At 44.8% G+C, this 17,763-nt stretch overlaps 1 protein-coding gene across 1 annotated transcript in view; it reads left to right on the forward strand.

Moving 5' to 3' along the window:
• The first annotated feature begins 1,265 nt into the window (after positions 1–1,265).
• The window catches only part of LOC121269985 (ammonium transporter Rh type C-like), a 29,960-nt gene continuing 13,462 nt past the window's right edge, over positions 1,266–17,763 (forward strand). Inside the window, exons 1-9 of the mRNA XM_041175203.1 lie at positions 1,266–1,276; positions 1,428–1,612; positions 3,060–3,252; positions 5,825–5,975; positions 7,699–7,840; positions 14,722–14,888; positions 15,721–15,858; positions 16,640–16,776; positions 17,260–17,384. Coding sequence (XP_041031137.1) covers positions 1,429–1,612; positions 3,060–3,252; positions 5,825–5,975; positions 7,699–7,840; positions 14,722–14,888; positions 15,721–15,858; positions 16,640–16,776; positions 17,260–17,384 — 1,237 coding nt within the window. The 5' untranslated portion in view covers positions 1,266–1,276; position 1,428. The remainder of the gene's footprint in view (positions 1,277–1,427; positions 1,613–3,059; positions 3,253–5,824; positions 5,976–7,698; positions 7,841–14,721; positions 14,889–15,720; positions 15,859–16,639; positions 16,777–17,259; positions 17,385–17,763) is intronic.

Raw genomic sequence — 17,763 nt, forward strand, 5'->3', positions numbered from 1 at the left:
GGAGCAATTCACTTCTGGATATCGTTAGAAGTGTCTTGACTGGCAACAGGGTGGGGTTCCATTACCGTTTAAGGAGTCACCCTGCAGCATTCCAGCCTGTGGCTTGTGTGCATTTTTAAAAAAACTCAAGTTTTTTTTTTAAATCCAACTTTTTTGGATGCAATTCAGTGTTCTTTCTTTCATTATCATGAGAAGCTAACAGTCAAGCATCATCCAATTGGGTATTGAGAGTTTTTGCTTTCCAACTGGCGTAGGAAGGCAGTGCATCACTGGCTGATGACTGACTAATGGCTGGACCATAGGAAAAAGTCATGAAACTTCCAGGAATACATTTAATCACTGTTGGCAACCCTATCAGCACTGCACTGAGAGTGGCAGATTTGATTTTTATGCTGTCATCTAGGAGTGGGATATGATGCTTCAACTTTCAAGGCAAGTGAGACCCGTTGAGCCACAGCCAATATTAGTTAACATTTCATGTTATGCCTCTGTGGGTAGCACTTCTATCTCTAAGTCAAAAGTTTTGGGGTATAAGTCCAATTATTTGGTGAAAAAAAATCCAGGCTGACACTCCCAGTGCAGTGTAGGGGGATTGAGTGCTACTGTTCAGTTGTTGTCTTTGGGATGCAATATTAAACCGCAGCCCACGTACAATCCAATCTATCATAGGCTCTGATACCACCCGTTCAAACTCCTCTCACCCTTAATCCTCGCTCCTCTGGGCTGGCCAGAAGGGGTCACACGATAAATTTCGGAGAACAGCAAGAGAGTTCTCCCCGTCTCCTGGCCAACATGTGTTCCTCAAACAGTATCACTGAAACAGAAAGCAGTATTGCGTTTTAGTGGGAGCTTGCTGTGCTCAAACTGGCGGCCGCGGTCCCCACGTCACAGCGTTGACTGCCCTTCAAAAATGTAGAATTGGCTCTGAAACGCTATGGGACGTTCATGAGGCCGACAAAAGCGCTATATAAATGCAAGTTCTTCATCTAAGTTGGTTATTCTGCCTGGTCTGATCCTATTTGCAGCGTTCCCCAAACAATTGCTTCTCAACTGCGCGCTTATTGTAAGATAAAAATACAATCTCAGTCGGGGGTGGGGGGCGCAATTTATTGTTCCGAACTAAGTTTTTCTGATGGGCAACGAAATGTCTGCAACTTCTCTTGAGGCAACCACTCGGATTTCATTCTTTTTGAGGAATGCAGCGACCAGTCCCCGCCTTCCCTGGTGGGTACCGCCTCATATCTCCAGAGCTTTAAATACCTGGAGCGTACGAATGGTGAGTCACTTCCAATCCACCTCCAATACCTCCTGGCAGTCTAGGTTGTGTCCCGCTTCTCCCGGGGACATATCCGGGGTTAATGCAAAGTGCATTTAATTGAACTAATCGCTATTTTCTCTTTCACTGAACCCCCCACCGCTTGCTGAAGGATGAAGGACACTTTGATGCGTTGGAAGTTGCCTTTTATCTGCTTCACCTGGCAGCTGGTAATGATCATCCTCTTCGGGGTTTTCATTCGATACGATGAGGAATCAGACGCCCGTTGGATTGTAACCAGAATATCCCATAATATCACCAGCGACTTGGAAAACGATTTCTACTTCAGGTATCCCAGTAAGTACAGGAACACCCAACACTTTCCCACTGTCGCTCTATATCAATGCCTTCCTCAAGCCTAAATACTACTGTCCGTTTTTCCAATCCAATGTCAATTTGCGTCCACTAGAAATGAGTTTTAGGGAATTCGTTAAAAAACTGCAAATACTGGAGAGGGGATTAAGGGAAACTTACCAACTCCCCTTCCATCTGTGGTAAACTCACCATTTTTAATATTGGACCATAGTAAATCAGGGTTTTGTCGTCGGTTCTAGAATTCTCTGTGTCTTCAATGGTTGAGGGTTTGAATCTCTATAATTACCATCAGAGTCCGGGCCTAGAGAAGGGGTGAAAGCAGTCTGGTTTCTATGTTAGTGCTCAGAGTTGATCTGTTGTGTTCTTACAGTGTTAGCTGATTGCATTTCCAGCCAGTTTATTTTTGTAGATTGTAAATGTTAGCTTTTTTAAAATATATTTTGTAGTGTAAATGCTAGCTATTTATTGAGTAGTTTCTTTCATGGTCAAATTACTGATATTTTTTTCCTCCCTCTAGCATTGCGTACAGCCACATTGTAGGGATTGGAATACCCAAGGTGCGAATTTGGATTTGGGGGTCAGGCAGGTCACTAAGCATATGAGTGATGGATGAGCTGGTCTTGGTGCGGGTTGGGCTATGGGCAGCAGAGTTTTGGATGAGCTAAAGCCTGTGGAGGGTGAAAGATTGGAGTCGGGCCAGGAGGGCATTGAAAATAGTGGAAGCTGGGGGTGAGAAAGATATGAATGAGGATTTTGGCTGCAGATGTTCTGGAATGGGTGATATTGTTGAGGTTTTTTTTTTAGATTCATTTACCGGATGTGGACAGCGCTGGCTAGGCCAGCATTTATTGCCCATCCTTAATTACCCTTGAAGGTACTGGTGAGGTGGAAATAGACATTCTGTGTTCTGAGGGATCTGGAGGTGCGATTGAGAAACAAATACTGCATAAGACGACAAGAGAAATATCCTCCAGTGTCGACTGTGTCTCAGTGGTAACGCTCTCAACTTTGAATAGGAAAGCTCAGTTCAGCCCCCTTCCCAGAGATGTAAGCACAAAATCTAGGCTGGCATTCCTGTGCAGGGTGCAATCAAAGCTGCTGCCTTTTAAATGAGCTGTTAATCAACAGCCCTGTTTACCCTCTCAGGTGGATATGAAAGATCCAAAGGCACTATTCAAGGACCCTGGTCTTTAGGCCAATGTTTATTCCTCAACTAACTTGATTATGACTTGCGTAAGTTGGCAACACTTCAGGATATCTTTGCAGCCAATTAAGTAAATTGAAGTTATGAATATCTTTCTTTTATCTTCTCCATTATGTAGCCCCAGGCAGACAGTCGTTGAGCCGTAGGCAACAGGGCTACTTTCTGATGGTGGACTTTAGAAAGAGCCAGGTTGGAATTCACATTGTTTTCTTCCTTTGATTTCAGGCTTCCAGGATGTTCATGTGATGATTTTTGTGGGATTCGGGTTTCTGATGACCTTCCTGAAGAGATACGGATTTGGAAGTGTTGGATTCAACTTCCTCATTGCATCCTTTAGCATCCAGTGGGCTCTGCTAATGCAGGGATGGTTTCATTCTTTAGATTTTAGTGACGGCAAAATCAAAATCGGTGTGGAAAGGTAAGTGATAAAAGCTGACTTCCAGACATGTAGGCAAGTGTGAGCCTGGAATATTGGCTTGTCTGTAGACATTTAGAGAAGACTTGGTTGGTCTATAAACGCTTAGAAAAATATGGGCAGTGACCAAAAAAAATGCCCGTTGCAGCTTGTGCATCACAAGTCCTGACTAAGGGAAACAAATTTAAGAGCCCGGATCTGAAATGAATACAGAAGCTTCAAAGAGGCTTGTACCTCCAGAGCAAATTGAAAAAAGACCCTGATCAATTTAGCAGTGGCCCAAATTCCTGTGCAGATCAAGTATGGGCCTCTGCTATGCTATATTGGTTATCATTTTGCGTGTTTTAGTCCCATAAACTGGGAGCAATAATTTAGACCCCAGTTACATCACAATGAACATGGAGGAGGGAGAAAGAGTGTGTAAGATGCATTTGTGGCTGAGTGGGAATAATAGGAAAAGTTTGACTATTCTGCTATCAATAAAGAAAAAAGATTCTATTCCAAGACTTAATTAGAAGTAGTCAGGATCTAAAATAAATTTGCACTTGCTCACTTGGCAGTATGCTGGCTAGCAAGGGTTTCTATTGCATGATGGACATGTATTATTGCTGTAGTGACTCCTAGTGGTACAAATGCTCAAATGTGATCCATGGTTTTCCAATGAGACAGGGGGGTCAAGGTAAAGCTACATTTGCCAATGTCAAATTGCAGTCACATTTAGCATTTATGGAGGTAGGACAGTGGGCTGTTTGCTAGTTTTTTTTTCTTATTAAATAAGTTCAAACATGAACTTGTTTGAGTTTGAGATATTCACTTCATCTGACAGTCAGTTATCAGTCTGCTATTTTACTGGTTGGGTTGACTGGTTTAAGTCACCAGTGTCCTGGTAACACAAGTGGTTTGTCAGATGAAATATCTGTCCCCTATTATCTGCAGTTGTCACTTTTAGACTGTGGTTCTTTTACAACCCTTTCCAGATAGCCCATTGCAGTTACATTGATGCTGGTGTGAGGATGAGACTACCTCTGGAGATGGTCGCACCATCTCGCCATATTCAATTCAAGAGATTTCATGTTGAAATTAAACTGTAACACATCAACACAAACTTTGTGGTAAATTGGTGTGAAAGTGACTGTCAGGATTCAGAAATTAGCCCCCATTCTCCATGTAGGATCAAGATCCATCACCAGGTGGAGACAGCACTCAAGATTCCATTCACAGATTCTGTTGTGAAACACTCATGGATGTTGAGGTTTCCCCCATGGTTTCCCTGTTATGTTCTCAGTGGCTTTCCATTCATATTAGCACTCAAGGAAAAGAACCCCAAATTATCAAGCACTGCATTTGTGAAATGCAAAACCAGGAATGGGCAGTATAACATCACTGTTCCCAGAGAGCACAGGTATTCCTGTGTGCACAGGAGTTAGGATTGATGGCCATCTATAGAATTTGTGTGATTACCACAAATTTAGAGGACCACTTCTCAAATCTGTGTCTCAATCACTGGACTGGAATCAATGAATGAATACAGTCATTGGGTTATGCTGGGTGGGTCATAGACACAGGGCATTTCTGTGTTGGTGCTAAAAGTCCATATATTGTGGCTGCTTTTTGATCCCTGCAATTAAAGAAAATGCTCTTCATATATGCAGGAAAGTTCTTGATCCCTGCTGGGTTAACAGTTGGCCAGAGGGTGGCTGCTGTAGATGTTGTACAAATCTATTAGAGATAGAACCGCTGACACCCTGTGGGTCAGAGCACAGACTGTAAACATAAATACAGAGGTCCATGTTACAACTGTTATCCCATAATTGTTTGATCCTGAATAAAGTGAGATGCAGCAATCTCTATAGAGCTATACCTGCAGTGGGTACTGTTCGTCACAGGATGGACTCCGCCCAATTCCATTGTATACTCATGGATTAGATTGTATATTTCCTCTGCTCTGTTTGTCCTTGGGACCCCACAGCCTCCAGCTTCACTGGGGCCAGGACAGACAAAATGCACAAGGAAGAGAAAGAGAAAGACAGAGTGAGAACTGTGAGGGAAAAGCAACCAGAAATGAAGAAGGAGTGATGGATTGAAAGAGAAAGAACTATAGACAGATGAGAGAGATGAAAAGACAATGTTAAAGACAAAAACAAATGAAGTTACAGACAGAGACCCAGAGTGAGATGATAAGAGTTAGAAAGGAGACTTAGAGAGATGATAGACAGAGGGAGAGAGATTGAGAGAGCAAAAGGTAGATAGTGAGATTGAAGCACAGAAATAATTGTTAATTATGTTACTGGACATGTTTGTTGAATTCCCCTTTCAACCTGCTTTACTGGCAGTGATCCCTGTTTATTAAAAAAAAAGTTAAAATGTCAGGAAGAAGAATTTGATATGAGCACGTTAAATATTCATACAATAGCTTCAGTAATCTCCGGTCCTTGGATGCAGGAAAGGAAAGGCTTGAGTTGTGGCCCTTGACAAAATATTGTTGAGTTAATCCTGCCCAGTAGACATTGGATGCTGCTGTGGTACCTGTGCTTTCGTCGGTGATATTTTGTTGCTCTGATTTCTCTTTCCCCAGTTTGATAAATGCTGATTTCTGTGCCGCCTCGGTGCTGATCTCATTTGGTGGTGTTCTTGGAAAAGTCAGTCCAGTCCAGCTGTTGATCATGTCGCTGTTTGAAGTGACTCTGTACGCAGTGAATGAATTCATCCTCCTGAATATTTTAGGGGTGAGTTATCCAACCTGCCCCTCTACTATTTCCCTTTCCTGTCACAAATCTCACTGCAGGAATCATTTGCAGATTTTGATCATAGAATACGAGAAATTTTTGGAATGGGTAGCAATTGTTAGGGACAACCGGCCCGTTTTCTTTCTGGTAGGCCAGCCCTATATATTCACAATTACCCTTCTCTCTCCAGAAACCCATCTCATTTTATTGGAACCTAGTTGTCCTGTCCACTTCAATGCCCTTCCTTATAATTTATTGCATAAACTCTATGGGCAGTATTTTGCTGCCTGGGGCTAACTAGTAGCCAATCTGCTTATAGGCCCCAATTAGGTCCCATTAAGAACACTTGCTTGCATTTTGGGCTGCATCCTCCAATGGTCTTCCTCCAACCCCCCACCCCCCACCCCACCCATAACACCTTGTCGAGCGTTGAGGTGGCATCTGTGGCAGTCCAGGGGGTTGATGGTGGGCAATCAATGGAGCCATACCCCCAGCAAAGGCTGGCTCCAAAGCTCAAACTCTGCCACTGCAGGGGTTTTCCCTGTGATCTGAGGGGCCTGTCTGCTTGGCACTCTAAGGAATTTTTTAATTTTCACCACCCCAAGGACATTTTGAGGTGCCCTTGCATTCTCCTCCATGCCTCGGGAGTGCCCATCTCTCTCAGTGGAGTTGTCAAGGCCCCTGTGATTGGGTCAGTAGCACTTGGAGCCCACCTGCTCCCCTTAGTTGGTTGGCAAAATTGGACACAGCCAACTAGGAGGCTGTCTCCAGGAAATTTGCTCCCCTAGGTCTGGCTTACGGCAAGTGTGAACGCGGAACTGAACCCTGATGTCACGGTCCCGAAGCCTGGAAGAAAATCCTGCCCCATTATTTTTTGGTTGGACATGTTTCCTCTGAAGTTCCTCCCACTAAATTCCTAACTCGTAACTTGTTCGAGCTCTTCACCATAATGAAAAATTTACCTGATCAGTTTTGGCAAAGCCCTTCATAATCTACAAAGTCTTTGCTTTTCCTAAGGAAACAAACCCAATTCCCTTAGCCCAATACCTGGGAATTAATGGCAAGAAAGATGCAAGGGGGGCTTTTCATCCTCATCTTCAAACTCCTTCCTATTGTTGCCCTGCCCTAGCTCTGCCATGCCCCTTTCTCTCTGTTCTCTGCTCTCCTATTATATACTGTCAGAAGCACAGCCCCTGCACTCTAGAATTCCAACATCAAATCCTACAGCTCAAAGACTGAATTTGTTTTTGTCTCTCAAGCATTTACCTGTCTGTGCTTTGGATTCTATCACACTCCTTAACTCACTGCTCAGTCTTAACTACACTATTCTTTTTGATCCCAAATTGAGGTTATATCTCTCGCATCTGACCGGTCACTAAGATTGCTGTCATCCACTTCTGAAGCATTGTCCTCTCATGTCCCTACTTCCCCTTTGTGCTCTTAAAACCCACATCAGCATCTTCTTCACCTTCAAGGTTCATTTCTACTGTGTCCTCCTCACTGAGGTCAATTGAGAATCCTACAGCCCATTGCTGCTTTCTTCATCCCTACTCTGGCCAAATGCCTCTTGGTGTTGCACACAGCTCTGAGCTGACCTTACAAGGAGATCTGGAATGCTTGCTCTTGTTCCGGTTAATATCCAAGCTTTAGGAAAAATAGGGGAGAAAATTGCTTCCCCATATGTCACTTAACAGACAGTGTCTCAAATCTCCTTCTCTCCCAGGCTAAAGATGCTGGGGGTTCGATGGTTATCCATATGTTTGGTGCTTATTTTGGACTCACAATCACCCGTATCCTGTACAGGCCAAATTTGGATCAAAGGAAGAATGAATCTGTTTACCACTCTGACCTCTTCTCCATGATTGGTGAGTGTTTTTCCATTTGGTCTTAAGAATTTCAGCCTTGGCCCACCAGCAAAGCTAAAAAGAGGAGGAAAAAAGATGAGTTTAATGGAGCAGTTCTAGCTGGTTGGATTTTTTTTTAAAAGACATACATTATAGGGGGAAGGGAAGACTGAAGGATTATAGTTACATTTTTTTTTTAGGTCCAGAGAAAGAATGGGTTAGAGTAGGAGATGGTGAGTTTATCACAGCGAGGATTTTAGAGAGAAGCAAGTGTCTACATTTTTTGCTTTGGTAATCTTTTCTTGTTTATTCATTTGTTTTTACTTATTACCGTCCAGAGGTCGAGGGTTAATCACTAGATCTTGGGCAGGTACCTTCCTAATTTCTGGATTACAATAAGTCTCTGTGGCACTCAAAATGACATGCCATGCAACAAAACTTGGTAGGTGCCTATACCTTCAGAAAAGCTAAAAAACGTAACTTGCTGAATCCAGACCAGTGAGCAACCCACTGCTTCAAAGTAAAAGTGATACTGCAGATGCTGGAAATGTGAAATAAAAACAGAAAATGCCTGAAAAGCTCAGCAGGTCTTGGCAGCAACTGTGGAGAGAGAAACAGAGTTAATGTTTCAAGTCCGTATGACTCTTCAAAGCTGAAGAAGACTTGAAACATTAACCCTGTTTCTCTCTTCACAGGTGCTGCCAAGACCTGCTGAGCTTTTCGAGCTTTTTCTGTTTTCATTACCACTTCAAAGTGTCTGAATTAATGAAATCTTTTTTTATGTTAGATTTCGGGACTTTTATTGGTATTTTGGGTTCACATTCCCCAATTCACTTGCTTTTCAATGGTTTCATGAGTAACACAAGAAAAGACGTAAGGCAGAATCATCCCAGATTCGCGTTAAGTGTGGTAGTGGGTGTATTAAAAGACCAGCTACAATGGTGGGTTTTTGTGCTGTATTGTCCTCTTCTCACCTCATTAGTTATGCAGCCACAGAAAATACACTGTCTCACTGGCGAGTAGCCTCTGAATCACCCGCCACACCATTACCTCACCGTTTCCTCACTTCAGGTGCCATATCTAAACTGTAGCCATGCACACAGCTCTCAATGCTTGCAGCCCAGGACTGCTCCAGTGAAGACATGGCATTGAAAGCCAAGAAGAGTTCAGAGACATGTCACTGGAATGCCTTTTGCAGGCCTGCTGTGATCTCCTCCACCCCGACTCTGGCTTGGGAGTTCCAGCAATCTCACCACTCTGGCTTGGGAGATGTGGCAGTGGTGGTCACTGCCAATGCTGCACAGAAAAGGTTCACTTTCCAGTGCCGAAAGAGGATGAATGATCTCATCTGTGCCACCAGGGTAAGGCAACCATCTCATCATTCCAGACGCTCACACTCTCAAGACCATCACACATTCAATGGCATCTCACTCACTGTCAGGCAAGGGACATCACCACTCACTCTCTCACACATACCCTCACATCTCCATCTGGCCTTATCTCCTCTGGAGACTGCCTCCTCAGCCCTCACCATCTTCAGGCCACTTGCACAGATCAACATATGCCCCCACCACACATCCTGGGATAACCCCTTTCCCCTGTATAGCACTCGCCCTGCAACCTCTTCCCTTGCCTGAGGCCACTTCTCCCCCTTTCCCAAACAAGCCCTGGCCTTGCAGCCTTTTGAAAAGCCACCCCCAACCTTATGGCAGGGCTGGTAGGTAGACATCTGTCCATGGGCCCCCCACTAAAAGTTATGTGGCGCTTCCTGCGAAGCCTGGCGCTGATGACCTTTCAAACCATTTCATCATCTTGAGAGCCCTCTAAAGTCACCCCTCAGTTTTTGCTTTCCTGGAAAAAGAGCCACAGCTTATTCAATCTTTCATGATAGTTACGACCTCTCAGTTCCAGTATCTTCCTGGTAAATACCTTTTTTGCACCTGCTCCAGTGCTTCTATATCCAGAACCAGAACTGATCACAGCACTCCATGTGTGATCTAACCAATGTTCTATAAAGTTGAACATAACCTCTCTGATTTTAATTCCATCCTTTGAGAAATGAATATCCAGTGCTTTGTTTGCTTTTTATGGCTTTATTAAACGGTGTTGCTACTTTGAGTGATTTATATCTTCAGATCCCTTTGTTCCTCTGCCTCATTTACTTTCCAAGGAGCACGTAACTTCCCTATTCCTCCTGCCTAAAGGGCTTAAAATCTGAAGAGTATAAAATGTAATGGCTTCGGTTTTGCAATTAATGGTGAAGCAACAGCGCTTCCTGTTGACCTCTGAGAAAGCTGCCCACAAAGATTCTAGTGATCTCTCAGGCATGGATTTCCCCTTATCCCACATTAAGTTGATCCTGTTGTCAGAGTCACAGGGATCTCCAGGTGTCCAGCAACAGTGATGTCATCAAGCAAGGTAAGCAGCCTAACGTAGTGAAACATTCTCAGAGACTCCAAACCAGGAAGTAAAATGAACTGATTATCCTTCAATTTTTATAAATATTTATGGAGAGCAAAATAAAAATTGGGACATTAGAAGCTGAAATGTCATAAACAAATTTTTTTTTTTAATCTTGGCATTTTAATCAGAATGGAAACATTTAAAATTAGATTTTCAGGGCCAGAGAGAGTCTTTAACAGTTGTTTGACTTAATATGCTGTTTAAAAACAGACTTTTACTTTAGTACCCAGACAGAACTCTTTGGAGGTTTTTAAGTGATATTACAGTGTAAAAGGGTATGTTCTCATCAGCTTAGTGATTTCTAATTGATTGCAACCTGTGGGGACTTCAGCAGCACAAAATCACTTACAGCAGCTTCTGAGTTTCCATGTTTAACTCTGCATGTGTGGACTCCAGAAATTGCTGTCAGTTTTTGGACCAGTGATTACCAGAAGATCTTGGATTGGTTTTTATGTTGGCATCGGGGGTCCCATTGCCAAGGTTGAAAGTAAGGGGAGTGACTCCTCTTCGATGGATGGTGGGACCCGGGGCCACATTTTGCTGGCAGCAGCCAATTAAGTGGCTGCCTCAGGGGCTGTGATCCCTATTAAGGTTAGCAGCCCATCCCCAAGAGCTGTTGGTCCAATCAGAGGGCCAGCAGTTCAGTAGCCTCAGCTGTGCCTGGGAGCGGTGGTCATTGCTGGAGGATGAAGGCACACTGATGGTCATGCACCCTGAAAGTTGGGTAAGTGTGTCCTGGGGACACTGGGGCCAGGCAGTGAGGTCCCAGTGATGGGGGATGAGATTTCTGAGGGCAGATGGCACTGATGCTGTAGGGCAGCCATTGTCACTTGGAGGCCTCTCTGTGGACCAAAGAGTGCCCAAAAAGGAGATCTCCTCCCCATCCCTTCCCAACCTCCCCGAGAGCCAGCTCAGAGTCCACCAGGCCTCACTGGGTGGTCTCCCCAAAACAGCGGAGGGCCCCTTAGTAGCTGGTAAAATGCTAATAGAGAGGGGAAGATGCCCTTAATTGGGCACGCAAGTGGTTCAGTTAGACCCTGGTGGACAGGCCATCTGCTACCTTTCCTGTTGCTGGCAAAAATGGCATCAAAAGAAACCTCTTTAGCAAAGAGTGGTGAGAAGGTGAAGCTCACTACCATGGAGTGGTTGAAGTGAATAATATGGATGCAACTAAGGGAAAGCTAGATAAGCATGTGAGGGAGTAAGGAATAGAGGGTTACCATGATAGATTTAGATGAGGAAAGATGGCAGGAGGCTGTGTGGAGAATAAACACTGGAATAGGCAGGTTGGGTTGAATGGCCTGTTTGTGCTGTATATCCTATGTAAGATACCATTGCTGTCTCACACCATTTTGCCAGCCTTCCTGCCACCTAGTCCATCTCCAAAGGGTTGGTAAAATGCAGCATCTGATAAAATGGGCTGAAGCTAACCATGTTGCTGTAAGGTTGTCAGGTGAGAAACACCTTCTAGTTTTATTGCCTGTTGGGTCACAGCAGGCAGACATGATCTTCAATTACCAACTGTAAATGCAGTTTCAAAAAGTATCTGTAACTTGGCATAGTCCCAGATTTATGGACCAGTAATGTCAGATGTTCAATTTAATATATGAGCCAAATAGGCCCTTTGGTGCCCACTGAAATCTGGTAAACCATAGCAGCAAAGCTCATAGGCGGGAGAAATAAATTATTATGCTTTACAGAGTGAGTTCAGCTGGAGCAAATAGAATCATAAGAAGTTTTTGGCACAGAAAGAGGCCACTTGGCCCATCGTGCCTGTGCTGACCAAAAATTGAGCCACACAGCCTAATCCCACATTCCAGCGTTCAGTGTGGAGCCTTGCAGGCTTTGGCACTTGAGAGGCATATCCAGACATCTTTTTAAACGAGTTAAGGATTTCTCTCTCAACTACCCTTTTTAGGCAGTGAGTTCCCAGCCCCCACAACCCTCTGGGTGAAAAAATATTTCCTCATCTCCCCTCTAATCTTTCTACCAATCACTTTAAGTCTATGCTGTCTGGTCATTGGCCTCTGCTAAAGTGAATGGGTCCTCCGCATCCACTCTATCCAGGCCTCTCACAGTTTTGAACATCTCAATCACATCTCTCCTCAGCCTCCTCTGTTCTAAGGAGAACAACCTCAGCCTATTCAATCTTTCCTTATAGCTGCAATTTTCCAGTCCTGGCAACATTTTTGTAAATCTCCTCCGTACCCTCTCTAATGTAATTAATTACATCCTTTCTGGAATAAGGTGAATGGAGGTTGAAAAAATAAATTCAAATGTGAACAGTTGGCACCTTTTATAATATAGTATGGAACTAGAGCTTCCCCAATTCATTTGGAATCATTGAAACTTATAGTGTAGAAGGAGGCTACTCAGCCCACCATGCCTGTGCTGGCTCTTGGGAAGACTATTCCAATTAGTCCCAACCTGCCCTCTTTTCCTTTCAGTCCTACAAAATTTTCTGTTTCAAATATATATCCAGCTTTCTTTTGAAAGTTACAATTGAATCTGCTTCCTCTACCCTTTCAGACAGTGCATTTCAGATCACAACACAACAGGGGAGAAAAAATTCTCATCTCCCTCCTGCTTCTTTTGGTAATTACATAAATCTGTGTCCTACAGTTACTGACCCTCCTGCTACTGGAAACAGTTTCCCACTGTGCACCCCTCCCCCTTTCTACTCTATCAAAGCCCCTCATAATTGTGAATGCCTCTATTAAATCTCTCCATAACCTTTTCTGTTCTAAGAGGAACAGCCCCAGCTTTTCTCGTCTCCTCACATAACTTCAACAGCACCTGCCAATCCCACAACCTCCACCATCTAGAAATTCAAGGACTGCAGATGCATGTTCCTCTCCAAGACATTCACCATCTTGGCTTGGAACCATATCGCCGTTCCTTCACTGTCGCTGGGTCAAAATTCTAACAGCACTGTGGGTGTACCTACACCCACTACTGGACTGCAGCAGTTCAAGAAGGCAACTCAGCACTACCTTTGTAAGAGCAATTAGAGATGAGCAATAAATGCTGACTTTGCCAGTGATGCCCAAATCCTATGAATGGAGAAAAAAACATAGGTTTAGTAATCAGTTTAAAAAACACCCAGAATCAAACAAAGCCATGCAAACCACAAAGGTTTCACTTTTCAAGTCTTGGTTTGTGCTGAGTTAGTTGATCTCAGCTGGACTGACAAATGATTTGCTACAGCTGTCTTCAACATGATATGGTGCACCCCATGATGATCGGGAGAGGAGGGGAGTATACAGAAGATATCAGGAGGAAGAAAGCTTTACCCCCATTTTGCATTGTATCACTACCACCACCACCTCCACCCCCCCCCCCCCAACCCCCCCACCTTAGAGGAACTTACAATGCTGACTGGTTTGCAGAACAACAATATCAACTTCTATTTATGCAGCACCATACTGGTTAAATATTTTCTAATGGTGCAGTTAAGTTACATGTTTTGTGGTGCTGTGTTACAGTTCACTCAGGGAGTCAGAGTTGCTGTGACAACATGCACTTTTACATGCCCATAGAAAGATTAAGTCAGAGCACTTATTTCATGCATGTTGTAGTCTGGAGCTATGGATAGTGATGGTAGATGCTCCAAATTTCTTTCCACAACATGGCTGACCAGGAATCTCTCCCACTCTTACCACATGCCATTGGCGTGTGTTGGAAGGATTTGCAGGTTAATACTCAATCTGTTTGGCTTCATTAACACACCTTTCTTGGCCATCAAGTCCTGGAGTTTCTGACCCAGAGGTAAGGACACTACCCACTGTGCCACAAAACCTCCTATGTTCTGTGGTACAAACGTACATAAATGACAGGCAGGAAAAGCCCTGTTCACTACAATGGCTGGAGCATCATGGCTGAAGATGCCTTCCCTTTCTGGACCCCCTCCCCATCTCCCTCACAACCACCCTGGAAGCGATGTAATCTCCTTTGGTGCAAAGTGGTTCCGAATTCATACTGACACTAAATTTGCACAGTTCAAATCTGGATGCTAGAGCCTTAATTCACTCAGAAGTAAAACACTGCGTCCTTCAGGGATTCTCAAATCACTTTGCTTTGCTTTGGTGTCAGGACAGGCCAGACTCTGGGAATGGCCTGTATGATGTGAAGCACCTTGACACCACCACTGTTGCACTGTAAATACAGCTTAAGATCATTTTATAAGTTGTGAGATACAGAAGATGCTGAGTGGGACATAAGAAAGATTAAAGGTCAGAAGGTCCAAATCACAGTGGAAGTGTTGGGTATTTGGAGGTCTTTATGGGAAGCAGGGGAGGTATCAAATTGAGATGGCTTTGAGTTCCAAAGATTGGAATGCTGAGTGGAGAGAAGAGAGATGCAGACGTTGTTTGTAGGATACCCTGTGTTAAGGGTTGACAAGGATTTATTTACCACAGGGATTTTGCTCTCTTCCTCAGGCACCCTCTACCTCTGGATTTTCTGGCCCAGCTTCAACACAGCAATTTCAAACCATGGGGATGCCCAACACCGCGGTGCCATCAATACCTACTGCTCGCTGGTGGCCAGTGTCCTCACCACCATTGCCATTTCCAGTATCGTTGAGAAGAAGGGAAAGATCAACATGGTGAGGAACCACCTTGTTGGGCAGGGTGGGCACATCATGATGACTGGAGCTTAACAAAGCACCTAATCTTACAGGCCTGGACTAAGCCTCAGGTCAGCACCATGCCACTTTACTGAGGATTATGTTAGACCTTGACCTGCCACCTCCAGGAGCTGGGCTCAGCTCTAGCTCGGGCTGATGGCATGACAATCTCATCTCTCTGACATCTTTGGGATTCCAATGTGTAATGAGACTTGATCCCGCCCATAGAAAGACCGAGTCAGAGCACACCATTGAGCAAGGTCACTAGCATAGAACGATGGAGCTTAGGTACAGATCAGCCAAGATCTAATTCAAAGGTGGAAGAAGCTCAAGTGGCTGGATGACCCCCTCCTGTTCCAATGAGTTGAGACCACCTTGATACTGCAACAGGAATAGAAAAAATGGAGCTGTACTGCTTATTTAAACATTTGAGCGATAGGTGGGGCAGAGAAGAGTGAGAGGAGGCTCAGCTCGTGATCGATATCCCAGACCCCCCCTTAAAAGTAAGAATGCATATCCATGTGTGCCAGTGTGTGCCTGCAAATGTGTATGTATATGCATGTACAAGGGTGTATGTGTGTCCATGCATGTGTACGCACACATGCAAGTATGTATGTGTGTGTATGCGTGTGTGTATACGTGTGTGTTTGCATGTGCATTGTGCAAGTGTATGTGCATTGATTGCAGGTAGGGACAGGATCGTGCTTGACTGTGATGCCTCAATGACTGAATAGCCCAGCCAGCACTCACCGTCTGGACTGACCCATGAAGAGCGGCTAATTATGACGATTGCATGTTGTTCTCTTGCCAGGTTCATGTTCAGAATGCGACACTGGCTGGCGGTGTGGCTCTTGGCACAGCTGCAGAAATGATGCTCAGTCCCTATGGATCACTGATTGTCGGGGCTGTCTCAGGGGCTGTGTCAACGTTAGGCTTCATCTACCTGTCGGTGAGTTCCGATATCTCAGCTTCACGATTGGAGCTCTAGCTTTGATGGCAAAGATGCTTTTTTTAAAAAGAGAGTTTGTAGCACAACCCCCTTGCCTCACTGGCCAATCACTCGGTCACACAGCCTGATTAAGCATGCCTGGTTTGAGAGGGGAAAGTCAGGGGATTCAGCCTCCTGATCTCCATCCAGTGACCCAAGTTGGAAAGTGCATATTCCAAAAGGAAATTAGATATCAGGTTGAAAGGGTAAAACTTGCAAGGCTTTGGGGAAAGATTGGTGGAGTGGGAGTAATTTATAACCCTTTCAACGAGCCAGCGCAGGCATGATGGATGAAATACCCTCCTCCTGGTGTGTGCTGTGCTATGATTTGTAGGAATTGGCTTGTGAGAGGATCAGGCTGCACGACCCTCCCCTCATCCAGGACCCAGTGAGCTGCTGGCGCTCGGGGACTTAATGTACTTGGCAGGGTGGGTTTGCGGATTGGTGAAGCCTCTCGGTCTAAACTGACCAAACCTCCTCCACCCTCTGACCACCCGATTAGAGAGACAATTCACACTGAAGCTCAATACTGCAAGCCTGCTGTTGTGTATCGAAAGGCTTTTGCAGCTCTCCAACCACAAAAAGCAGCGGGTGGGGTAATACCTGTGAGGATTGTGTTTGATTCAACCCCTGAACCCAGTGGCCTGAGATGAATTGTACCCGGCCTAGGTGAATTTTATAATTGCTTGCTGAATAAATGAACTCCATGTAAGATCTTTACGATGTGATTATCTGTTTTAAGCCACTCCTGGAAAAATATCTTAAGATACAAGATACCTGCGGCATCCATAACCTCCATGCTATTCCAGGTCTGATTGGAGCTATCGTGGGAGCTGTCACTGCTGCAGCAGCGACTGAAGGAGTATATAGCAAAGAAGGGTAAGATGAAGCAGACAGCACTATAGTAAATGGGGCATATAGTGAACAAGGGTAATCTGGTCAGCACTGTAATTTAGTGAAATCACTCAGTCCCTATTTGCACTGTGCCTGAAGGTATTCATGACATTGTCACAGGAGGGACACTCTATTTGCTTCCACACTAAGCAGCTATTTAAATATAGGCCTCCTATGAGATTCCTGTATTCCACAGTTATAGGTGGTTGATGCCCTACATTCAAGCGTGGCGCAGTACACAGCAGAAAGATCCCAGGTTCTCCCCTCCGTCCCCTCCCCCATGCTGAGTCAGCTAAGGTTGTTACAGGAGCCTGTGAGGTGGTTGGCAGCTCTTTGTGTTGAGCCTCTGGCACAGTGCTGGCATTCCCAGTTCTTTCAGAATTGTCTGCCCTTGATAGTCCCGATGAGTGGCGGTGCGAGGCTCCGTTTTGCATGATTTTTGTGACTGATTTGTTTTACTTCCTTTAGGTTAGTTGTTGCTTTTGGTTTCGAGGGCCCATTTGCCAATCGGACGCCCAGTGTCCAGGGAGGATTTCAGGCTGCGGCTCTCTGTGTTACTCTCGTTCTGAGTATTGCGGGAGGGATAATTGTAGGTGAGTGGACCAGACTCTGACGCTAGGCAACCAAGAAGTGCAGAATGTAAAGGCCAGCGGATGCTGTTAATTAACTGTAGGGGACTGAGTCAAGAAGCTCATCGCCTTTGTACACTTCCTCGGGTGAGTTGTGCAAGATAACGGAAGGACTCCTGGGCTGATTAGCAGTTTGACAGGCCACAATCTGAATGATTCTGCCATGACAGGAACCAGTTAACATACAGGGGTGGTTAGTCCATAAGGGAGAGGAAGGGTTTTATGGGCTCCTGCAGTCCAAAGGGTAAAGGGAGAGGCCACCAACACTTGAAAGTTGCTGATGTAGAGCTCAAAGTTGGAGCTCTGCAGCCCATTCATTGGGAACGTCAAAGGCAGACACTCC

This window comes from Carcharodon carcharias, chromosome 26 (assembly GCF_017639515.1).
Source record: "Carcharodon carcharias isolate sCarCar2 chromosome 26, sCarCar2.pri, whole genome shotgun sequence".
NCBI lineage: Eukaryota > Metazoa > Chordata > Chondrichthyes > Lamniformes > Lamnidae > Carcharodon > Carcharodon carcharias.